Genomic DNA, 25,198 nt, shown 5'->3' on the forward strand with positions numbered 1-25,198 from the left:
TGTCTTTCACAGACGCGGCTCCGCAGGGCTGGGCCGGGGACCCAGGGTCCTGACGCCTTGCCCCTCCTTTGTAGGTGCAGGCCCAGCACGACTATGCGGCCACCGACACTGACGAGCTGCAGCTCAAGGCTGGCGACGTGGTGCTGGTGATCCCCTTCCAGAACCCTGAGGAGCAGGTGCGCTGGGGGATGCTCCTCCACTGCTACTGCGGTGGGCTCTGCCGGCCGGCAGGGGGCAGCACAGGCCGCCCTCCTGTGCTCATCGGGGCTGGGACTGCTGGACCCTCTGGGGTTCCCACGGGCCCTGTACCTCGCCTGCTGCATATACAGGGTCCCCAGCTTCCCATCTGTGTCCCGAGCCGAGTCTCAGCCCGGATGCCTTCCAGACCCTCTGTGCAATGGTTTCTCCATGTTAGTTACTCTCAAAGGGAGGCCCAGATCTGGGTGTGGTGGCACACGCCTGTAATCTCAGCCCTCTGGGAGGCTGAGGCAGGAGGATCATAAATTTCAACTCAGCCTGGGCAATTTAGTGAGACCTTATCTGAAAATAAAAAGTGAGGAAGTACTGGGGGTAGGGGGAAATAGCTCAGTGTGAAGGCCCTGGGTTCAATCAGTACTAGAAAAAGTAAGTAAATAAGGGAGGTACCGTAGCTGAACCTGGTCTGGTCCTAATTCTGTCCATCCATCCGTTGGGCAGCTGCTGTTCCCAGGTGGCCCACACCTCAGTATTGGTGCAAAATGGCCTTTGTGGGTTGGGGTGGAGCCCACTGGACACCTGGGCTTTGTGTTTGGTTCAGCCCCTGAGTACTGCAGAGTCTGCACTGAACCCTGGCCAGCCTCCTGCTCCCTGAAGGCCGTTGTCACCCTCCTGTCCGCATGACCGAATTGTCAGCATGGCTGTAGTGAGGCTGCCCTAGGTGGGGATCCTGGGCTGGGACTTGGCACCGCGAGTGGGAGGCCTGGGCCATAGAATTTCTGGTCTGGGACCTGCATCCATTCACCCTTCCCAGAGCGAAGCCACCCAGACCCAGGAAACTCCAGGTGCAGTCTGGTTTACAGTAGTGATGGCCAGTCCCGGGCAGGTGTGGGGCTGCTGCCCTCCAGGGTAAGGCCAGGGAGAAGCAGAGGGCATGTTGGACTGGTGTGCAGTGCTTGGGACCTGCTAGAGCAGCGTGCAAACCTGTGGCTTTCGTGACAAAGTGGGCTGTTTGGGCGTTGAAAGCTCTAAAAGGTTCGCCATCCCTGCCCTGGAAGCTCTTCATTGGCCAGTGCCTTCAGAGCACTCTGACATTGCTTCTAGAAGTATGAGACCTGGAAAGACAGCTGATGTCCTCCCCTGGGCCCTATCCTCTGTGGGCCTGGGAGTGAGGGAGTCGCTCAGACATGGTCAGACTGCTTCCCAGAAAGAGGTCAGGTTCCTCCAGCTGGGCAGAGGGCCGGCTGGTACTGCTGGGCGGAGGTGGTGTCTCTGGGTCTCAGGGAACACCGCCCGAGGAGGAGAGAGGAACAGCAGCAGGCGGGGTCGTCTTGCCAGAGGATCCCTCCACCCTGGTCCCGGAGTGACCTGGGTCCTCCCTGCTGCAGGATGAAGGCTGGCTCATGGGGGTGAAGGAGAGCGACTGGAACCAGCACAAGGAGCTGGAGAAATGCCGGGGCGTCTTCCCTGAGAACTTCACGGAACGCGTGCAGTGATGGCAGAGCCCCTGCAGCCCTCTGGGCGGGCACTTGAAGAACATCTTTTCCTGAAAAATGTGTGTTTCTTTTCTGTTTTTTTTTCTCCTTTTTTCTGTTTTGTTTGTTTGTTTTTAAAACTTTTAAAAAGCAAAGGGAAATTGAGAGAGCAGAGACCTGAGCCGACAGGTGTCCTCTCAATTAGGTTGTTTTCCAAAGAGCCCGGCCCCAGCCAGTCCGGTGGAGTTCACCAGTGCTCCTGAAGCTGTGTGTCCCCTAGTTGAGTTCGCGGCGTCCCTGCCCACCCGCATGTGTGCCTGGCCGCAGGGCGGGCTGGGAGCACCGAGCCACCGCTGTGCTTGCCTGAAGCTCGGCCACCGCCGGCCTGGGCAATGGTCCTGGCAGCTGCTGTGGGTGGGGCCCAGTCACCAGCCCAGCCTGGCCCCGCCCCGCAGACCATCCGTGTGCTGATTGAAAATAAACCTTAGTGTTCGAAACAAAACGAAACAAAACATCTGGCAAAAACATTCGGAGAGATGTGAATGTGTCTGATTTGTCTCCTCCGTACTGTCTGAGGCCATGGCGCTGAGCTGCCGGCTCCCATGCCAGCTGTGTGGGGCCTGTGATGGGGCGCGCCTGGAGCTCCGCTGGTGTGCCTGAGCCTGCCCTGAGCGACTGGGAACTGGGGTCAGGCACTGGGACTCCGCTCCGCAGATGAGAACCTTGATGCCCAAGGAGGTTGGGGCCTGGTTAGGGAGTCGGGGAGGGTCTTAAGTTCTGGCCCCAGGCTTCCCAGAGGCCTGAGTCCGCTGGGGCCAGGGCGGCTGGATCATGCGTGAGTGTAGCCTCCTGGCTTTGTCCCTCCTTGTGGCCCCCTTTTGGGCTGCTTGTAGTGGCCAGTGACACAGCTGTGGCCTGGTATTTTCAGGTTCCTGGAAGTTGTGCTGCTGGGCTCAGGAACAGGCCTAGACGTGCAGGTAGGAGGAGTGTATCTCTGTAGTGACCGCGAGAGCAGGAGAGCTGACCCCAAATCCACGGCCCAGGACAGTGTCCTCCCTCTTGTCCGTGTGCACCTCAAGCTTCCGGTGCCTCTGAGGGGGGTTGGTTGAGCCAGGCATCCCCAGACCTTCCCTGTGCCTTCCCCTTGGGGTGGACATTGCAGGTGCGCAGCCAGCTTGCATCCCCGTCTCCTCCCAGCGGCCCTCTGTGTAGGGACCGGTGTGCTCCACCAGCCCCGCTCACTACCCAGCTTCCTTGAAGCCCTGGGTACCTTTGTGACACAGTCCCAGCCGGTGAGATGAGGGAGGGCACACTGATAAACACCAGCGCCCGAGTGTGGCTCTCACCTCCTTCCTGGCATGAGGGCTGGAGGAGCAGCAGCCATCTTGTGACCCTGAGGTCACACAGGAGGACAGAGCCACTCAGGGTGGCACCTTGAGCACACAGGAATGGTGGTGTGTCTAGTCCAAGCGGGGGGCCATGCTTCTGGCTTTTACTTGAAGTCTTCCTAGTTGCTCCCACATCTGTCCCTAGGTCTTCAGATTTGGCCTCCTAAAGGGTCCTGCAGAACCACACCCCTTCAGCTCTCTATCCGTTTCCTCCATAGTGCGTCCAGCGCCCCTTGGGTCTCTCACAAGCCCACTGCTGGAGCAGAACGTGACAGCCAGGGAGACTTTCCTGACACTTCCCCATTGCCTGTTTGTACCTTCAGTAGCCTGCCTTTCCACACAAGCCTAGATCTCCAAACCAGTCCCTGCACGGTCTGTTTTCTCCCAGTCCCTGTCCGGAAGGGCCTTCCGCAGTGGAGATGAGGCACGAGCCCCCTTCCCGTGTGACTTCTCTGCCATGCTGTGGCTGAGCGCCCTCAGGGACTCACCCTTTCTCCCAGCTGGCCCGGCTCTGTAGGGCTGAGGGCCTGGTAAGAGGGGTGGCTATGAGCCCGATCTCTCCCCCTTTTATCGTGCTGCTTGCCTCACCGCAGGTACAAGGGTGGAGCTGCCCTGCCATCCACCTCATACTGACTCCTGTGCAGCCCCCTGGACCCAGGACAGCCCCAGCTCAGGGGTGGCTCAGTGACTGGGTGTACTGCCCACTGGTCAGTGTAGAAGCCACAGGGCAGTTGGCTACACACTGGAAAAAATGAGCCACAGCCCCCTTCCCCTGCCCCACCCGACAACATTTTCAGTTTTCCTGGGGGACTGTAGTGAATCTGCTGAGCTGGCCAGGGCAGGTGTCCCTCGCAGCCCCTGTCTGGCTGTGGGCTCAGCTATCACCCAGCCCCGGCCCAGGGCCGATAGAGGAGGTAACCGGAGAGTGAGTCTCTACTCCCCTGTATCCACCCTGTGACCTCCAGCAGCCTGTTGAAAGCCCTCAAACCCGGCTTCCCCATCTTTAATCAGGGATTTGGATGACAGGGTATTTGTAATAAAATTGCTAACCCCTGCCAGTGGAGTTGGGGGGCACCAGCACAGATGCGTTCTCACAGACTCTTTCGGGATGTTAGCGTTCTCCAGTTTTGATTCCACTTTGTCTCCCTCCCTGCAATCTGCTAATCTTTCTGTGTTGCTCACAATTTTATGAGAGACCGTGAGATCCTACCATAAGGATTATGTGTGTCCATAATATTTTGAACCGACAACAGGCATCTGTCCTCATGAACATGAATGTTTTGAAATAACGTGGCACGCAAATGCACGTGAGTGCGTGTGTCTTTATTCTAACAAGAATGCCTGCAGCTGCTCAGCACATGCTAGAATTTCCTATTTGGGAAACATCTTGAACCTGTGCTGGAAGGTTGTTTGAATGCCTTCCGTGCTGAGAAACGGTCTTCAGTCAGGGAATTTGATTTTCAGGCCATACAAAGAAAATCATTTCTACTTAAAGTTGCCTACCATTTAGCATCGGGGGGTAGATTGAACTAGAATGAACTATTTCCATATTCTAATGGAAAGAAAGTATCACTTGTTGAGAGAGAGAGATAGAGAGAGAGAGAGAGAGAGAGAGACCTTAAGGAGCGAGTTTGGTTCTGGACGAGGGTCCCGCCAACCGTGGCCTGGGTGAGGATCCAGGGGCAAGCTGCTTGCACGACTGCCCTGCGCTGGGGCTGGACAGGAGATGAGTGTAGGGACGCCCGGGCACGCTAGCGGGAGGGTGGGAGAATGAGGAACAGCATCTGCAGGGGTGGGCCTGGACGAGGGGCAGTGGGCCCTGCCTGCCGGGAGAAGGAAGGACCCGACTGGACCCGGGACGCGTATGCTGGCCGCAGAGCTGTAAGTGTGTAGGGCACTGACGACGGGTGCCCAGTTTGAAGTTGATTCTACTTCTGTGTCGGGTGGGAAAAATCCTGTTTTTCGCCGCCAGCCTGGCGTGTGTCCCTGTGGTACTGAGGAGTCACGGGAAGGGCCCAGCTCCATGTTGGAGCTGACACAGACCAGAGAGGGCCCCGCAGTAGAGAAGAGAGAGGGCTTGGTGGGGCTGAGGGAGGAGACACCTCCGCCGGCCCCAGCTCAGCCAAGCTTGTAGGCCTTAGTACGGCAGGAACTGAAAGCTTCACAATAAGGAGGAAGAGACAAGGACCCATTTTACATGGAGCGAGGGAGATAATGCCCAAAGTCCAAGGGCTCAGGGCCAGTGACAGGCGGATTCTTGGTGGTGTCTGGGCCCCTCGAGGCAGGCGTTGGGAATGGAGAGCTGGACTCCGGTGGGAGACACCTTGCTTCCACGGTGTAGTTTTGCCTTGGCCCGTGGCCTCATTTTCTGTAAGTGTGGTAATGCTTGACTCAAGCTTGTGTGAAGGAGCAAATGGTGCAGGGCAATTTCTACTTTTTGAATTCTTTTATTTTTTTGTAGTGTTGGGGACTGAACCCAGTTAGCACTGAGCTACATCCCTAGTGCTTTTAAACTTTTCTTATTTTGAGACATTTCCTTGCTTCCCAGAGTTCCCCATACTCTTGGCCTGTGGGAATCAACTCAAAAAGTCAGGGGCCCAGCGTGTTGTCCCTGCAGGGCTTTGTGGTATTGACTCCAGACATAAAGTGACTTATTTTCCCTGTTACTAGAATAATTCCCGACTTGCCAGCCCGGAGCGCGACATTATGGCACAGTACAATTCTGCACCAGAGAAGGGGCTGGGTTCTTACTGAACCAATAAAAGCAATTGTATTTCCAAGAAAAGCTGAGGAGGCTAAGTGAGCTTCTGGACAGTGGGAGGCCAGTGAGAATCAGATATTATTGAAAATGTTTCTTTCAGTTGACCTAAAGCAAAGTCTATTAAAGTTGTAGGTTAAGAAGGAAGAAAAAGGGCTCTACTCCCAGATCTGCAAGTGAAAGAACCCTAAACTGACCTGAACAGGACTTCAGAATATAGCCACGATCAAGTGGGCTCATGCAGTCTTGTGTGATCACTTCCCGCTCGCTGACTGTTGGTCCATAGTCTACTTTCAGAAGCTTTCCCTGAGCTCATCATCTGTGTGATCTGAAGCCCCTTGTGGGGGGCCTAGGCCGCCCTTTTTCCCTGAAGACACTGCCCCTGGCCTGGAGCTCGCAGACGCACAGCACCAGCTACAGATGGCATGAGGGTTAGTTTATGACAGCAAAGCAATAAGAAAAAAAGACAGGAGACTAAAATCTCCAGTGGGAAATAACTGTTTCATGAGTTTTGATCATTGCTCCCCGAAGGGTAAAACAGCTTAGAGACAGCAGAGGCGCCAGCAGTCCTTCAGGGTCTTTTTGTACAGCAGGTGAGGTCTGACATATTTTTATCACCATGTTTTACCAATACAAACTCAACCGAAGGGAGGCTGAGGATCTCTTCAGATGTGACACCATCTCCCGTGAAACCCCAACGAAGGGACGACAAACATAACTCCTTCCAGCACCTCTCTTTCTCCTGTTTCCTAAGGGGAAGCAACAGCTCGGTGTGAATTTCCTGGGGATCTCTAGGAGGTTTCTAAGAATGTTTGAAGGTGAAAAGTTTCATTTTTCTGTTTCTGTATGCAAGATCTGGTCTCAGGAAAGGAAAATCAGAGTTATCCAAGAGGAGGAAGACACTTGATTCTTAGAATATCATGGGTGCCTAAGAGACAATTTTTGCCTACCCTTTTGATAATAATTTTAAAAACGGTAAACTTAGAAGATGGCATGATTTTCAAGAACTTCATCATTTTCACAGGTCAGGGTTTGTGTTTTGATTGAATAAAGGACGTACTGTACTCAGTAGAGAGCACAGAAATTTCCCCAGTAAGATACAGGCAATCTGATGTCCCGGCATCCTTCACAGATGGTGCGGAATAGCCTTTCACACTGTGGACAAAGGCAGGAATCAGTGAGAAGGTGGCCGTGAGCCCATCCAAGCCAGTGAACTTTGTCAGCATGCTAACGGGTTTCATGGTTTATCCTGAGACCAAGGCAAATGAAATTCAGCCACTTTCACTGCAGTCTTCTATATTCTAGGTCGAAACTACTCTTGCTGTGTAAAGCGAAAGCACACACGTTGTACTGTCAGCCTCAGTTGTTTTATGTACACCATCGACTACTTGGGGTAATGATAATTTTATGTGCAGTAACCGACTTTTCTTCCACAGAAAACACTGGGAAGGTGGGCAGCAAATTCAGATGTGCCCTCCACAATTATTTCTGCAGACTGGCAGAGTATATGAACGCACACACACACACACACACACACACACACACACACATCTCCACAACTACACATGCCTTATATTCCTTAAGGTAGCAAGCATAGCTATGTTTTTCAACAGGACCCAAACATAAAAATAGCATATACAAATAAGAAGCAACCCCAGAGACGTTTAATATTATTCTTGGTAATCTGTGTTTTAGTGTTACATTATTTAGAAATTTACCTAGATAGCCAATGTTTCCATTAAAGAGATTTATTTTGTATAAGTTCAAGATTTTGTTAGCTAAAGATCTTAGAAATTTATTTAATCTGATATATGACAAAACAGGCCGGTAAGGTTGTTTGATTCTATTTGAGGTAACATCAATCAGGCATGGTGGCGTGGGCCTGGCATCACAGCACTTGGAGGCTGAGGCAGGCTCACAGCAAGTTCAGTCAGCCTGTGCTCCATAGTGAGTTCAAGGCCAGCCTGACCTGCATAGTGAGGCCATCTCCCTCTGCTCAAAGCAACACTAATTTTACAGTCATCATAAGAGTACACTGCCACTGAGATTATCCCCAGATAATCTGTTTTTAAACCAAAATTGTTGAGCTAGTCCAACTTGTTAGAGATTTACCTTAATTACATGAACTTGGATTTACAAAATATTTCTCTGCTAGCTGATTCTCTATGAAATCATTTGTTTTCAATCCTAGCTCACCGGAACTGTGAGAGGTTAAGATTTTCCTCATAAACTAATCAACACAGAGTACGTTTGACTTAAGAGGTGTAATGAGCTAATTCATGAATATATCTCCCACTCACATACCAAGTGGTCACAGCCTCTTTCACTACAGACAAACAGATGTCTGGGTCACAGACACGTAGAAAGACTATGCCGTGGCCAGAAGCAAACACCAATGATCAGAGAAATCAGTCCAGAGAAACAAAAATGAAAGTCCTTGGGCCAGGGGATTTAGCTCAGTGGTTCCACCACCTGCCTCGCAAATGCAAGGTCCTGAATTCGATCCCCGGTACAAAAAGCAAAACAAACCAAAAAAGAATAAAAGTGAAAGCTCTTTTGCTACTTGGAACTCTCTCAGGGGGCCAAGAAAGGAGATGTTTTACCTCCGGTACCTACCAGGTACCTTTCGGCAGAAAAGCTTTTTACCTGGCTCTGACACAGTCTATGGGGTCTCGATGTGGGATAATAATGCTGAAGGGTGATTTTTAAAACATTGGAATCACAACTTTCACGAGTATAAATAAAAACGAGTGCATGTTAAAGGTTGTAATGAGATATAATTGAGAAAGGAGCCAGTGCAAATATTTATGTTCACCACTGGCATTTCTGTGGACACTTTTGTACTACCGTGGACAGAAAGTATCTGTATCACCACCAGCTACCCACAGGTTAATTTCTGTCTCTCCAGAGTTGCCAGACAGCCCAGCTGAACACAGTCAAGGTGTGTTGCCCGGGGATCACACAGCTCCCGGCAGGTACGCTGGACAACAGCCAGATTTCATGGAAAGGTCACCCTGTTGGCTTTTTCCCGGCCCGAAGTCTTTTCTTCCTGACAGAAGGATGTAGGGGGTGCGTCTGTCACAGAGGAGCGACCAGATCAACGGTAGACACTGTCCTTAAGGCCAGCGATGAGAAGTGGTCAGCTCCTACTGGCTTTCTTCAGACAGAGGGCACTGAGGCTCCCGGATACGGTGTGTCCTGCCTGGCTCATTGTCTTGCTCCTCTGCATTGGCTCCTCTGCTCCTGGGGAAAAAGCCTGAAAGTGCTGATGAGAATAGTGTCAGGTTGGGGTCACAGCAGAGGGACACATCAGGACCCAGGGTGTGCAGCTTCCTGTGGAGGTGCAGAGCTGAGTCTCTCTTCTAGTTCTTCTGGAAGATGACATGGAATGGTCACAAGTAAAACTTCATCTTACATGTGTTCAAGGAGCTTGTTACACTAAAGATTATATATTTTTCTCTCATTGTAGAAATGACTTCAAAAGTCCTTACCTGAAAGGCATAGGCAGTGATAACCCAGGTCCAGTGCTGACCAGTGAGAGTGGACATAGTTATAGACCCGCTAGTTCCATGCAGCCAGAGCAGGCTCTGTCTTCTGTGAATTGCAGCTTGCTCCTTATAGAAAAATAAGAAAATGATGCAGATGAAGACAGTGCCAGTGAGTAACTTGTGCATATCCTTTGAGGTCTTTTGTCTCTATTTGACTGTTAGTATTTTCCCAAAGATGGATGCTATTTTGCGGTTCAGAGGGAGTATATGATATCAGCTCTGGGCGTGTCTGAGACACTTCCCAAAGTCTGACCCTCTCCTGTGAGCTGTGCCGATCTACCATCGTTCACAGCTCTTTCTACTGGGGACTCTCATGCTGTTTCTTATTCTCTACACCCTTATTTATTCCTTCAGGAAAAATTTTCCTAAAATGGAAATTCTGGGTCAAAGGGCATTCATTAACAAAAACCAGCATTTCCTTTTGGGATAGTATTAGATAAAATTATGAAGACAGCACAGAGAGCTCCTATCTACCCTGCATCCAGTTTCTCCAGTTACTAACAATGTTATTAGTATTATTAACAGCGCTGGTATTTTTAACCTCTCACATTAGTTTTTGATTGCTGGACCTATATAACCTCAGAAAAACAAAGGAGGAGAGATTTGTCTGGGTTCGCATTTCAGAGCTGTCAGTCCAGGACAAGCTGGTTCCCTTGCTTGTAGTCTGTGATGAGGCAGAAAGCATCATGGCGGAAGGGTGTGGAGGAGAGCTGAGGAGCTCACCTCATGGCCGCCGGGAGCAGAGAGAAGCGGAAAGAGCTCTAGAGGACGGGGCTGGGATCAGATATGCCCTTCAAAAGTATCCATGGATGGGATTAGTGCTGTTACAGTCCGGTCACCTCTCTAGGTGTCTCTTAATCCAATCGAGTTGAAAATCGCTGGACTCATATGATATACTGTTATATTATACTGAAGTCCATATTTAGTTGAGATTTCCTTAGTCTTTTTTTTTGTTAGTGTCCTTTTTAGTGTCTCTCCCAACTTCAGTAATTATCAGTTCTGCAGACTGTTTCAGTTGGTAATATGGACACACAACAACGTGTGTGTGTGTGTGTGAATAATTTAAAAGTGGGGTTTAGATTGTGAATGCCATGAGATTTTAAAAACAATTTTATTTAAATTTTGAGTATAACAGTCTGCCATTGATTGAAATGAAAAATTGATTGAAATGAAAAATAAATGAGCCAAACTGGCTCATCACAGGTAATTTAAATAAGATTAAATGGACTCAAAGAATTCTACTAAGAAACCCAGTATGAGTGGGAAACATGTTGCCACATAGTCATTGTTAACGAGCTACAAGAACGAATTCGGTAAATCAGTGTAAACAGACAGGGTCTGACGTGAGAACATCCAAGGTCTCCATCTTCGGGGAAATGAACGTGAACGCCACCCGGAGGCCCTGTGTCCGAGGATCAGCTGGGGTCAAACCGGCGTCGCTGTGCGAGGCGTGGGGGTCACCGCCTCGGGGGCAGCACCGCGGACCCAGTCCTAGCTCGGCCCTCGGCAGCAGGGGACCCGGTCCCCAGCTCCGCGGAGAAGGGGGCGGAGTCCCTCCCAGCTCCCAGTCCGCTCCGGAGGTCCTGACTCTCCCGGGGCGCTTTAACAGGAAACCCAGGCCTTGATCACTGCTCCCTTTCCCTGTGGTACAGAAAGACAAGTTCAGCTCTAAACCCGGGATCCGCCAGTTAGGGGTGCCCTCCAGGCGCTAAGTGTGCCCTCGCTCCGGGGTTGTCTTCGCTTGTGGGTTTTTTCAGTAGCCCAAAGTAGAAAGCAGGTATTTTTTTTTTAAGGAGAAAAGTACGAGTTTGTGCTGCTATGTCCCATGCACTGTTAAGATTACAGGGTTTGTACTACACGCCTAGAATTTATACTACATCCCTTTCATGCTGAAATGATGGTTCATAATTCTGGAAACCTAATCATTTAATAAAATATCAATACTAATATATGACTGCTGAATGCAGTTTACAGTCTCTTTTCTTTTTCATTAGCCATAGAATCTCTCCCACTTGGAATACATGGTCACAACTGGGTTTTAAAGCTATTTTTCTTTTATGTGGTTATACTGCATGCTTTATAGGCCCGTAAGGTTGTTTATTTTTATTTTCAAATTTTAAGGGACATTTTTGCGACTTACAAAAGTTTAAAAATTACACAAGACATTTACAGTTCCCTCTTGAAACAAATACCAAGTTACAGCCACAAAAATGTTGTTTCCATGGCTTCCCCTTCACCCTTTTCCTTTTACTTCTCCCCATGGATAGGCATTTAAAGATTGTTTTTTTTTTGTTTATCTTTCCACTTTTTATATATATTCAAGAGATGATTAAACTGTATAGTGAATGTATAGGTTTGAAAAACTATTACTGTAAAGGATATATTGCCAATAATTCTTCTCAGAATATTCCCTCTCACTTCAAACATTGTTTTTGCCTTTTTTCTTTCTTTCTTTTTTTGACCTGGTTTTACTCTGTGGTGAAGGACAGCCTTGAACTCATAGGTAGCCCAAGCTGACCTTGAACTTCTGGCAGTCTTCCTGCCTCAGCCTCCCAAGTGCGGGGATTATGGGCATGTGTCCCCACACCTGGCTTATTTTTGCTCCTTTCTGAAGCAGTTCTGGAAGTCAATTTTTGAGAGTATCTTTACAAGATGTGATTAAAAAAAAAATGTGGTAAGTGTTGCCATCTAGTGCTATCCAAGAGCAAGGCAGGCTCACACAACATTGTGGTGCTGTTGGATCACTTCCCTATTGGATGAGACCAGTCCCCCGTCCATTTCTATCCACCCCTTTTCATTTTCTGTTTGTGCTTTGCCTGCACACAGATCATCGTTATTCTACTCACTACCCCTTCCTCACTCCTCACCCTTTTCCCACCTTCCCTATTGCAGAAGATCCATCTCCTTGCCCCTTCCTATCCATCCTTTTTTGTTCTCTCTGTCCTTTGCCTCAGTCTCATGAAGACACCGTATGGTGCCTTGGCTTTGTGTCTGATTTATTTCACTCAACGTCATATTTCCTTGGTGTGCCCACTTTCCTGCAGATATCTCCACAGAAGAGTACTATTCCATTATATGCGGATTCCCCACTTTGGTTATCCAGTCGCCGGGCACACAGGCTGCTTCCTGGACGTAGCTGTTACAAGTCGTGCTGCTCTAAACCTTGGTGCGCAAGTATCGCTGTGGTGTGATGACTTTCGCTCTTTGGGGCAGACACCTAGAAGACAGAGGGGGAGGAGGAGGGAAAGGGAAACAAGGACAAAGATGGGCCATGCACAGGACCCTAACAGCGCCAATCAATGTAAACACCGCGAGTCACGGCCCGAGCGAAGACGAGGAAGGCGGTGGGGAACCGGGAGGAGCTGGGAGGAGGGAGAGCGAAGGGAACTAGGGAAAAACCGCGCTGTGATGTGCACCTGTAACCACGCCCCAAGGGGACTGCGGACAGTGTGAACTGCAAACACACATTAACACAGACAAAAGTACAAAGAAAGATTTAAAGGGGAAAAGCCCAACATTATGGTATGTTCTCTTCCACCTCATACACCCCGTCGGGCCCCGTATGACTTCTCGCTCTTCCTCTAATTAAAAACGACCATGACAAGTAAGTGTTTTGAATCAGTTCAGGGCACGGAGGCAGCCCTAACAGTGCTGCTAGAGTCGCTCTTGAAAGAGGACTTCAGAGCTGCTTCGGGAAGTGACAAGACTGACGTTGGCAGTAGGGTGGGCACGTGTCTTTTTACTAGAACGAACTTAAAAGTGTATAAAGCCGCCTATGTTCCAGTCGGGCCTCTTCTATATCCATCCGTCTACTATGAACAGAGCTGCACCCTCCCCTCGTTCAGCGCGAGGCCCCGGCTCCAGGCTCGTGGCACTGTGGGCAGGAGGACTTGCCGGAGGTGATTAGTTGTGCACGAGGTCAGGAGGATGGGTCACTCATGGGGGACTGCTGTGCTCGTAGGGGACACTGGAGAGCTTGCTGTCTTCTCTGCCGCTGCGCTGGCTGGCTGGCAGCAGGGAGAGCGCCCTCCTCTGGGGACTGGACCAGTGACACCTTCATCTTGGACTTCTAGCCTTTAAATTGGGGAGAAATAAATTCAAGTTGCTTAAAACACTCAGTTTATGGTTTTTGTTATGGTAACCCAAGCTGACCAGTGCTCTATCTTTTATTACTTATCCACCTAACAGTCATTTATGTATCTCCCTCTTTCTAACATAAAAGATGCCGTATTATACCCTGTGTATTTTTTTTTTTTTTTTTTTTGTACTGGGGATCGAACTCGGGACCTTGCGCTTGTGAGGCAGGCGGCAGAACCACTGAGCTAAATCCCTGGCCCAATGCCATATTAAATACTATTATATATACGTTTGATTTTTTCACATTTTTCCTCCCACATCAATATATAGAGGTATTTTTCGTTCCTAGTTATGGCTGCTCAACACTCCATTGTGTGGCTGAAATACTTTTTGAATCAGTCATTCTCTGTACTAGTTCAAGCTTTCCCTGTGACTTATCTCTTACAATTGCTACTGTTAAATTCATTCTAATAGCTTTTATAGTGAAGAATTCAAATAAAACTAAAAAATCCATCCATGTCTTATTTTTTAAGATTTGAGTTTGTTCATCAGAGTCCCCTGAATGAGGAGTTGTTTGTTTTTTTTAAAACTAAACTGAAAACTCAGTATTCAGTTTTAATTTCAGTGGTGGCACTTTGCAATAAACAAGTGGGTTTGGGGTTGCACTTTGGGCACTCTGAGTTTCGTCATCACTGTTGTAGAGGATGTTACAAAGGAGACAGAGGGAGAGCAAGGTATGGAGGAGGGGTACAGAGCATCCATGCCCTCTCCAGATGTGCCGATCTCCAGGAACCTGTCCAAATTCTGGGCTTTTGGGTCTTGAGGAGGTTGCATTACATAGGTGTGACTGATTAAATCTTTGGCTATTGGTAATCAGTTTACCTTCAGCCTCTCTCCCCTTCCTGGAGGTTGAGCTGGGGCTGAAAGACCTGAGCCTTGTAATTGTGCCTCTGTCTGTCCTGTGATCAGCCCCCGTCTTGAAGCTATGTCAGCCCCCAGCCATGAATCAACTCACTAGCATACAAAGGACACTCTTATCACATCAGAGAGTCCAAGGGCTTTAGGAGCTGGAAGTTAGGAGATTTGGAGGAAGACCAGTTATGTATTTTATAATATCACAACACTATTGTAATGCAATATTCTGAAAAGCAAAATTATGACAAAATTTCCAGGATGAACAAAACACCAACAGTTTAAATAAAGACAGGATCAATTTCCAGTCATAGAGGATTCTGAGGCAAAAATAAAAATCAGTAATATTGGTTCTGTCTTTAATTAAAATTTTGATATTTTGTTTATGATAGCTTTTTTTTTCATCATATCTGCCACAAGAAAGACATAGAACTGAAACTGCAAGAGAAATTCCATCTCATAACTATTGGATGTGTTTCCATGGAGGACTGGGTCCAGGAGTGACCCATGCCTACATACTCCAAGTGCAGAGGGAAGACGGCCCAGGTGGAAGGTGAGTCTGGGCTGCATTTTGAGTGTGGGATAGAGAAGAGACAGGCTGGGGTGAGACGTCTTCCACGCAGGAAGCTTTGATAGATGCGGACCTGGAAGGGCCCAGGATGAGAGACTGTATGGGTTGAGAGACTGTAGCTTTCTTGCAGAGAAAGGGGTGTCCACATTGCGGAGGTGATGAAAAGGCCTTGAGGGGCTCCAGTGGTCGGCATTCAGGAGCATCTCAAGGTGTCAACTCCCCGCCCCAGAGGGCTGGGTATCCAGACGGCTCAAGCATGTGGAAGCCGTGGAGGAGCCCATGGGCTGGCCGGCTGGGGCAGGGTCTAGGGAAACATCACTTCATCGCCCCCTTTGTAGGGATGGAGAGATGTCCCCTCAACAGGTATCTGAGGCTGGCCCTGAGTTCTAGAGGGTACTATGCCACTGAGGCCACTCTGTCTAGGAATGTACTACACTGGGCCTTTCCCTCTGGAGCTCCCAGAGTTGGGGGTCAGAGGCTCTGAGTGAGCACATCTGGCTATTCCATGAATTAGGATGAGACATCCTTGGGTGATAGTCAAGTGCTGTACTGCTGAGTTATATTGCTAGCACTTGAAGAGAGCAGTGCTATGGTCGGGATGTGATCTGTCCCCCGAAGCTTCAAGTGCTGCAAGCTTGGTCCTGGTATGGCGATGTCAGGAGGTGGTGGGACTTTGAAGAGGTGGGGCATTGTGGGAAGTCATGAATGATCCCTCTCTGAGCTCTGGGCTCCTGTGTTGCCATGTGATGTCTTCTGCTTGAATACACCTATGCCATTATGATGTCATTTGCTAAGAGATCTTTTCTGGAGCTAAGCAAATGCCAGTGCCATGCCTTTGAACTTCTAGACCTGTGACTTATTTGGGGGGGTTGATTTTTTAAAGTTCTTTATATAGTCTAGATAGTAGTCTTTTGTTTGAGAAACAGCTGCTAAAAATTTCCCCACATTATAGGTCGTCTCTTCAAACCATTGGTGGTTTCTCTTGAAAGTTTTTAATAAGATGAGATCCCAATTGTTGATTCTCTGTGCTAGGTCCCATGCTGCTGAATTTTTTTTTCATAAATTCTTTTCTTATACCAATTTCTTCAAGAATTCTACTTAACCTATCTTCCAGCAAGTTTACTGTTTCTGTTTTAATATTTAGACCTTTGATCCACTTCAATTTTAGTTTAGCGCATGGTGAAAAATATGGATCTAGTTTTAATCTGTGATAGGTTGAAATCCAGTTTACCCACACCATTTATTAAAGAGGCCTTTTCCTCCAGTGAAGGTGGTTGGCTCTTTTGTCAAAGATGAGGTGGCTGAGTATGTGCAGAGTTGTTTTTGCAACTTCTAATCTGTTCTACTGATCCTCAGGTCTGTTTCTTTGACAGGACCATGTTTGTTATTATCTTATTGAGGATTTTTGTATATATGTTCATTAGGGAGATTGGCCTATAACCTTCGGTTAGGTCTTTCTTTGCTTTCAGAATCAAAGTAGTACTTGCTTCCAGGAAGGAATTAGGAAGTATTGCTTCCCTTTCAATTTCATTGAAGTTTGAGAAGTAGTGGCATTAGTTCTTCTCTAAATGTCTTGTAGAATTCAGCAGGGAAGCCATCAGGACCTAGGCTTTTCTTTGTTGGTAAATTTTCAATTTCACCAATTGAAATTGGGGTGTTTTGAAGTTTTGTATCTTCTTCATTCAACTTTGGTAATTCATCTGTATCTAGGAATATATCCATTTTTTCTGTGTTTTTCATTTTATTGGTGCATAGGTTCTTGAAGTAGGTATTGATGATCCTCTGGATTTCTGCTGGATCTGCTGTCATTTCACTCTTTTCATTGCTAATTGCATGGATTTGAACCTTTTCTTTCCTTTTATTGGAGAAGGTTGGCTAGGGTTTGTTGATTTTTATTTATTCTTTCAAAGAACCAATTCTTTGATTCTTTGATTTTTTTTGTATCAGTCTCTTATTTTCCATTGCATTGATCTCTACTTTGATCTTTAAATTTTCCTCCCTGGTATGAGCTTTCGGTTTGTCTTGCTCTTCTTTTTCTAGGAGTTTGAGATTCAGCTCACTCTGTTTTCCTAGTATGGACATTCACTGCTATGAATTTCCCTCATATAACTGATTTCACTTTGTCTCATAGGTTCCTGTATATTGTATCAAAATTATCATTTAATTGTAGAAACTGTCTAATTTCTTCTTTAATTTCATCTGTGAACCATTGGTTGTTCAGGAGAGTGTTATTTAATTTCCATGTGTTTGTGAAGTTCTTGCCATTTATTATGCTATTGATCTCCAGTTTAATTGCACCATGGTCTGATAATATACAGGAGATAACTTCAATTCCTTTGAATTTACTTAAACATGTTTTGGGAGCTAGCATGTGGTCTATTTTAGAAAATGACCTTTGTGCAGCTTAAAAGAATGTGTATTCTCTTGTTGTGTGGTGGAATACTTTGTGAACATCTATGAAGTCCATTTGTTCAAGAGTTTAATTCAGTTGTAGTATTTTGTTTTTTTATTTTCTGTCTGAATGATCTATTTATAACAGTGGGGTTTTGAGGTCCCCCACTACTACAATTGTATTAGTGCTTATTTTATTTTTTCATGTCTATTAATATTTGTTTTATATAGTTGGTGGCACTAGTATATGGTGAATATTTATTTATGATTGTCATCTCTTCTTCTTGGATTGTTCCCTTTACAAGGATGTAGTGACCTTCTTTGTCTCTCTTAATTCATTTTGGTTTGAAATCTACCTTGTCTGCAAATAAAATAGCTACTCCTACTTTTTTCTGGATTCCTGTGCATGGAGAATTATTTTCCATACTTTTACTTTCAGTCTATGAATTTCTTTTTGAATTAAGTGTGTTTCTTGTATACAGCATGTTGTTGGATTTTGTTTCCTAATCCATTCTGCCAGTCTGTTTCTTTTTTTTTCTTTTCTTTTCCAAGAGATCTGTTTTATTTATTTTTACTTCCTTATCACACAGGATCATCAGTACAAAGATGAATAGTAGTAAGAGTAAACTTCAGTCTGTTTCTTTTGATTGGTGAATTGAGGCCATTAACAATGATGGTTATATTTGATCCATATTGACTTATCCTTGTCATAATATTTTGTAGTTGTTGGCCCTTTCATTTTTTATTTTTCCCACTTTACCTTTAATTTCTTGCTGATTTTGCTCTGATGGGCCTCATGGAATTGTGACTCTCACTGTATTTTTCTAGGCCAGTGTTTAGAATTGTTTCAGGTGCTGGTTAGGTATTCATGAAGTTTTCAGGTGTTCTTTTTCATAGAAGTATCTAATTTCCCCATTGATTTTGAAAGATAATTTTGCAGGATACAATAATCTAGATTGGAAGTTATTTTCTTTGGGGCTTGAAACACCTCATTCCAGGCTCTCCTTGACTTTGTGTTGAAAAGTGTGCTGTGATTATGATGAGCTTTCCTTTATATGTGATTTGTTTATTTTCTCTAACTGCTTGTAGGGTTTTGTTCTGTTGGGTTTCAGAGATCTTTACTATTATATGTCTAGCTATAGACTTTTTTATCATGGATAGTTGAAATCCTATGTGCCTCACTTATCTGTATGTCAAATTATTTTCCTCTTCTTGGGGAGTTTTCTCCTATTACTTCTGAGAACAGTTTTTAATGTCATTTGTACTTTCTCCTGCTTTTTCATGGAATCTTACCAGTCATGTTATTCTTATTTACATCATCTAGCAGCTGCTGGATTGATTTCTCATGGTCACTTACTACTTTTAAGAAATCTCTTCATGGTCACTAACTGCAATCCTGTCTTCTATATCTGATATTCTGTTTTCACATTGGCTCATTCTGCTGTGATTGCTTTCAACCACATTTTAATCTACTGGATATCAGTCTGAATCTGTTTCATAGATTCCATTTCTTTCCTATGTTGGGCATTTATGGTCCTGAGCTCATCTTTTTTTAAAATTTGTTTGTTTTCTAGAGTCTCTAATCATGTCTTTCATTCTGCTTACCATCTCTGTTGTTATCTGGGAAATTATTTCTCTTTTGAATTTTTCTAGAGCCTCATTTGTCTGTTTTATTACTTCCTGTGATATCAGTTCAGGGTGTCCAGGTAGTTTGTTATCAGATTTTTCCACTTTTTTGTCCCCAGAATTTGCCTGTGGTGAGCTAGAAGGCTGGGTTTACACCTAGTTTTAGTGTCTTCTCATTTCTATTTTTGTTGTTAGTGCTGTTTTTGGTTTAATTCCTGGGCTGGTACTTCAATATTGCTTATTGTGAGCATCTTTGCTGTTTGTATTTAGAACACTTACTGAATGATTGCTTGTCAGAGGTGTCTTCCAGGTATAGCTGGTCTTTAGGCTTTGAGGCTCTAATAACTCTTAGGCAATCTCATTTTAAGTAAACCAGTGAGGACAAATGATTAGATCAATCACAACATCTTAGCCCAAGTGATGCAATCAGCATCAACAGTAGCATCAACCACAGCTTAGAAAATGACAATTTGTGGTAGGTATTAATCTGTCACCTTTCACCATGTGAACTAGATCAAAATTGAGGACTAGCTCAAAATTTGCTTGTAGTAAATAAACCCTTTAATATAGTAATTTACCCTTTGAACCATATCTCTTTAGGATACGGACTTAGAAGGAGTTGGAGAGGGAGGGATAGAGAGCTAGAAGGAGGGGAAAGGTTAGAAGTGAGGCTAGAGGAAGATCATGAAACTTTGGGAAACGGTTGAAGACAAGAGGAAAAGACAGATTGAAGGAACAAAGGCAAGAACAGAACAGACTAACAGTAATAGGGAAGCTAGAAGCTATTCACCTTCATATTAGAATAATTCAGTGACAGAAGGAAGACAGAGGAAAAAAAATCCAAAATTTGACAGGAATAGGAACAAAGAGGGAGAGAAATGAAGAACAAGAAGGGAGAGAGAGAAAAAGAAAAGAAAAAATATATATAAATTGTGAAAAAAGGGCCTCCTTCAGGGTATGTCTCTGTTGTTGCGGTTGACAGCATGGGCAGCAGTGGGCAGATCTAAGTCTATTAGTCTTAGCAAGCTAGCTGTAGTCCACTGAAATTCAGGCTGATTTCTGGCCGCAAGGCTTAAGTTGAATTCTGCAAGGTTCTACTACAGGTTCCAGCTGCCCTTTCCCTGAAGTGAGTCCATATTTCTGTGACAGCTACTGATCCCACCAACTTACCAACAAGGGTGGTCCAGTGTGCCTTTATTGCAGAGATTTCCTTCACTTTCCCAGTGGGCTTCAGTTTTCATTGAGGAGCTTCAGAGAGACCCTCCCTTCGTTCATTTCTGCTTTATCTGCTGGAGCTCATAACCATGGCTTTTATGGAACCCTGGTTCCTCTGTAGTGTGGATTCAGATTTTGTGTTGCCTGTGTGGTTCAGTCCAGGACCTGCTGGACTCCATGGCAATTCTAGGGGTGGTGGAGATGGTGCTCCATCTCCTGCTTTAAGTAAGAACCAGAAGGAAGGCCATAGTGGTCTTGTACTTGCTTTTATTCAAGTGGCTTCAGGTCATAATAGTTACCAAGCCATAGTGGGATATTTTTGGGTTGTGTACTCTTAAGTTTTTCACGCTGTCTCTTCTGTGTCTCTGCCTCTCTCTCTCTTACTCTGTCTGTCTTGATTACTATCTTCTTTGGTTTGATGCACTCAAGACTGAATTAAGATTTAAGTGTTTTATGAGAGACAGAGTCCACTAAACTGTTATGGTTCATTATGATCCCAGCTTGGATACTTCATTAGATTAGCCAGTCCCTGAGTACCACCCTAGCCTGGATGCAGAAAACCTGTGCTTGGAGAAGAGATGAAGGGGTGCAGTGTGAGGCTGTACAGGTTGGAGGAAGAGGGTCTTTGCTATGCTGAGGTGGGGGTGAGTAGGACCACAGTCCCATGCAGAGGAGGCAGCGTCTTCTGTTCCATCTGTGCTGAACTGGAAATGCTTGCTTTTCTTGTACCTAGAAGACTGTGGCTTAGAACTCTGGGTAAATTTTCAAAGAGCTAGAATGAAAATTATAGGGCTGAGAAGAGACCAGACCTGCAAGGTGGTGTGGGACATTGGGTCTCTGCTGTGATTTGAATGAGTTATTCAAATTTAAGGTGTTGGAAACTTAACCCTCATGTTCGTGTGTTGATAGTATTTTGAGGTGGTGCTTCTGGAAGGTAATGAGGGTTAGATAAATTCATCAGATGGATTCCTCAGGGTGGGACTGGAGGAAGAGAGATTTGAGGTACTATGCTTGTTCTCTCTCACCTTGTGGTGTTCTCTGCCATGTTGTGATGCTGCATAAAGGCTCTTACCAAGGGCTGGCACTATGCTCTCAGACTTCTTAGCCCCCAGAACTGTAAGACAAATAAATCTCCACTGTTTATAAATTACTCAGTCTTGGGTATTTTGTTATGGCAACAGGAAGACAGTCTCCTTAGAAACCTACTTTCATTTTGAACTTTAGTTATTTTTTTCTATGGCCATATGGTGTGTGAAGACATTGGTACAGGAAGAGGAGCATTATAAGACAAATGTATTCACTCACCCACCAATGAAGCTTGTTTTAAGTGAATGTACTTTAAAAATAAGCTTATAACATTGAGTAAGAAAAAAGAGAAAAAATTTGAATTATTAAATCTGAGATGAAAGTGGAAATGTTCCTATCAATTCTATACAAATAAAAAGGATTATAAGAGTACTCTGAACAATTGCATTCCAAAATATTTGAAAACCTAGATAAAATGGACAAATTCCAAAACATGAAATCCTGACAAAGAAAAGCTTGTAAACCTGATTTCTTCAGTTTTGAAGTTTGTTCAACGTTTAGTGAAAAGCTAATGCTAATATTTTTCAAACGCCTCTTAAGTTATTCCGTGGGGCCAGCATTGCCCAGACTTGAAAGTCAAAGTGAGGCCCTCTGAGCAAAGTCCAGACCAATACCCATGAACTTTGCTGTAAAGGTTCTCCACAAAGTTCTTGCAAACCAAATTCACAAGCATATAAAGAGGATTATGTACCAAGACCAAGTGGGATTTACATTTGCAATATAAAGACAGTTCAATGTTCAAAAATTCTTCAATGCAATATATTACATTAGCAAAATGAAGGGGAAAATGGCATGACCACCTTATTTGATAATGTGATAAAAGTCAATGACATTTAAAGATTAAAAAAAGAACAATAGATAATCCAAGAATAGAAATTGGGAAGGATTGAAAGCTGTTCTCCTAAGATAAGAAGCAAGGTACATTGCTCCCACCATTGTCACTTCCATTTAATGTGCTAATAGGAATTCTGTCCTGACCAATTAGATGAGAAGGAAAAATAAAGGGAAACCAATCAGAAAGGAAGAAGTAAAAATGTTTTGTTTACAGATGACAATTTGTTTGCACCCCTGGGACTGAATTCAGGGAGTACTGAGCTACATCCCCAGCCCTTTTTATTTTTTATTTTGTGGCAATATCTTGCTCAATTGCCCAGGCAGGACATAAACTTATAACCCTTCTGCCTCAGTTTCCCAAGTAGCTAAGATTGTAGTTTTGCACTGCAATGATATAATCTTATATGTAGAAAATCCTAAAGAGGCCGCAAAAAGCTGTTAGAGTAATAAATTCAGAAAACTATTGATACAAAATCAACATGGAAAAATCATATTTCTATATATTTACAATGAGCAATCCAAAGAAATAAAAATAATTTAATTGATAATAGTAATTAAAAAATAAAACAATAAAATACTTGGAATTAATTTATTCATACAGGTGAAAGGCTTTTACAATGAAAATTGGAAAATTGCAGAATGAAATTAAAGAAGACATAAAAATGGAAAATACCTTATGTTTATGTGTAGAAAGACTGTATATTGCTAAGATTTCAATACCACCCAAAGTGATCTACAAATATAATGTGATCTTTATAAAAAAATCTCAGCAAAGCTTTTTGAAGAAGTAGAAAAATCCATCTTAAAATTCATATGGAATCACAAGGGAATTTGGATAGTCAGAGCAATTGATGAAAGGACCAAAGTTATAGGACTTACTTCTTTCTTGCGACATTTACTACAAAGCTGAAGTAATTAACACAATATGGTACTGAACAAATGCAGACATATATACCAATGAAGCAGTGCAGAGATTCCAGAAATAAACTCTTGTACACATGGCAAGGTGACTTTTGATTAGGATGGCAAGTTCCTTTAATAGGGGAATGGACAGTCTTTTAAACACATGGTGTGGAAAAACTGTATATCCATATGCAAAATAATAAATTTGGACTCTTACCTAGTATTATGTATAAAAGTTAACTAAAAATGTTTCAAAGACATTAATTACGCAACTGTTAAAACATAAGGACAAATCTCCATGACACTGGATTTGACTGTGATTTCTTGAATGTGATGCCAATGGCACATAACAACAAAAATAGACAAATTAGATCTCATGCAAATTTAAAAAATGTGTAGTGAAAGATGCTATCAACAGAGTAAAATGTTAATATGCAGAAAGACACGGTATCCTTTATTATCTTATAAATTATGTATCTAGTAAGGGTTAATATCCAGAATAATAGAGAATTGCTAAAACTTAACGACAAAACACAAACAACTTAATTTTAAAATGGGCAAAGGACTTAGTCATGGAAGAACTGAATCTGCTGGCACCTCGTTCTTTGACTTCCAACTTCCAGAATTGTGGCAAATAAATATTTGTTTCTTAAATCACCCAATTTTTGAGACTTTTGTTATAGTAGCCTGTGTTGACTTGGACAGATGTGGAATGGACATTTCAAGATGTTCCTTCAGGGAATCATCAGTAAGCATGTGAAAAGATGCCTGACGTAATAACTGTTAGAGAAATGTGTGTCAAAGTCACAAGACAAGGCAGGTACTCTGTTAGAGAAGCAAAACCAGAAAATAAGCATTGGAGCGCTTGTGGAGAAATGTTCTACTGTGGTGGGAACATAAAACGCTGCAGTTGCTAAGGAAAACTGTAATTTTATAAAAAATTTAAAAATAGAATTACTAAGTGATTTAGAAATTCTACTTCTTCATCTATACCAGAAAGAATAAAAGGCAGAGTATTAAAGAGATATTGTATGCTCATGTTCATAGTAGCATGACTTACAGTAGCTAAAAGATGCTGGCGATATGGGTGAAGAGAAAATCAGAATGCAGTCACACACTTATAATAGAATATTACACTTAGAATATACACTTAGAATATTACTCAGCTGTAAAAGGAAAACAGTTCTGACACATGCTACAACATAGATGAAGCTTGAGGACGTGGTACAGAACATCAAAAAAGACAAATATAATATGGTTCTCTTATAGGAAGTAGTTGGAATAATCAAGAAGTAGAACAAATTTCTGAAGTTAGATGGTGGCACCACATTATGAACATACCCAATAGTATTGAACTGTATGCTTAAAAATTGATGAGATGATAAATTTCATACGTTAAAAACAAAGAAGAATAATCTGGGATTTGTTATTCACATAGTTGGAGTTTATGCTTTAGGCTTTTTTAGTCAATCTAAGTTTTCACTGAGAAGGAAACTCAGTGTTATATCTTTCCTTCCTCTTGTTACCCATTCCCCCTTTATCCTTTTCCATTCATCTTCTTTCTTAAAAATGCAAAACTAAATATCATCAATGTGGAACTTTATATAATTCAACCATGAGTCCAGAAAATATGGCTTTTAGTCCATGTGTATGTTTTTTGGCTCTGGAAGCATAGGCTGAAGACAATAATGAGACAAGGATCACTACTGATTGACAATCATTACTGTGAAAAAAAAAATGCTAGAAAAACAGCTGCCTGGAGATCTCCAGAAAAGAGAGCTACACACCACTGAGCCTTTCACTTAGTTGACAGCTCAGCTCCTTAAACCATTAAGAAAAGATTTCGTAAAAAATGTAAAACCAAAAAAAATTTAAAAACATTTTCCCAGTAGAAATAAAAGTAGTTTATGTCTTTCTTTGGATGGTGTTATAAGTAATATCATACTTCTAATTTTATTTTCCATTTCACTACAGAAATAAAATCATGTGTGTTGATTCAAAGATTTGTACAAAAATGTTCGTGGAAACTTTACTCATAATAGCTTCAAAATGGAAACAGCCCAAATACCCACCACCAAGTGAATGGATAAACTTCCCGTGGTGTAGCCACAGACAGTACTGCTTCATAATAATAGGAAGAAACTGTTGATACAAGCTGTGGCATGGGTGAATGGTAATCATTCTGCGTGGGAGAAGTCAGACAAAAAAATACATTCTGC

At 44.1% G+C, this 25,198-nt stretch overlaps 1 protein-coding gene across 15 annotated transcripts in view; it reads left to right on the forward strand.

The window, feature by feature from the left end:
• Window positions 1–2,212, forward strand: part of Bin1 (bridging integrator 1) — a 58,098-nt gene extending 55,886 nt beyond the window's left edge. For 13 of the 15 annotated variants that reach the window (XM_010637674.3, XM_033757235.1, XM_033757237.1 and 10 more), the window contains 2 exons: window positions 75–176; window positions 1,584–2,211. In XM_010637674.3, coding sequence (XP_010635976.1) covers window positions 75–176; window positions 1,584–1,691 — 210 coding nt within the window. In that variant the 3' untranslated portion in view covers window positions 1,692–2,211. Of the gene's footprint in view, window positions 1–74; window positions 177–1,583 lie in introns of all 15 variants that reach the window. The other 2 variants (XR_004514727.1, XM_019209515.2) reach the window with 2 other exon arrangements.
• The last annotated feature ends 22,986 nt before the right edge of the window (window positions 2,213–25,198 follow it).

This window comes from Fukomys damarensis, unplaced genomic scaffold, assembly GCF_012274545.1.
Source record: "Fukomys damarensis isolate Sample0158 unplaced genomic scaffold, DMR_v1.0_HiC HiC_scaffold_29, whole genome shotgun sequence".
NCBI classification, from domain to species: Eukaryota; Metazoa; Chordata; class Mammalia; order Rodentia; family Bathyergidae; genus Fukomys; species Fukomys damarensis.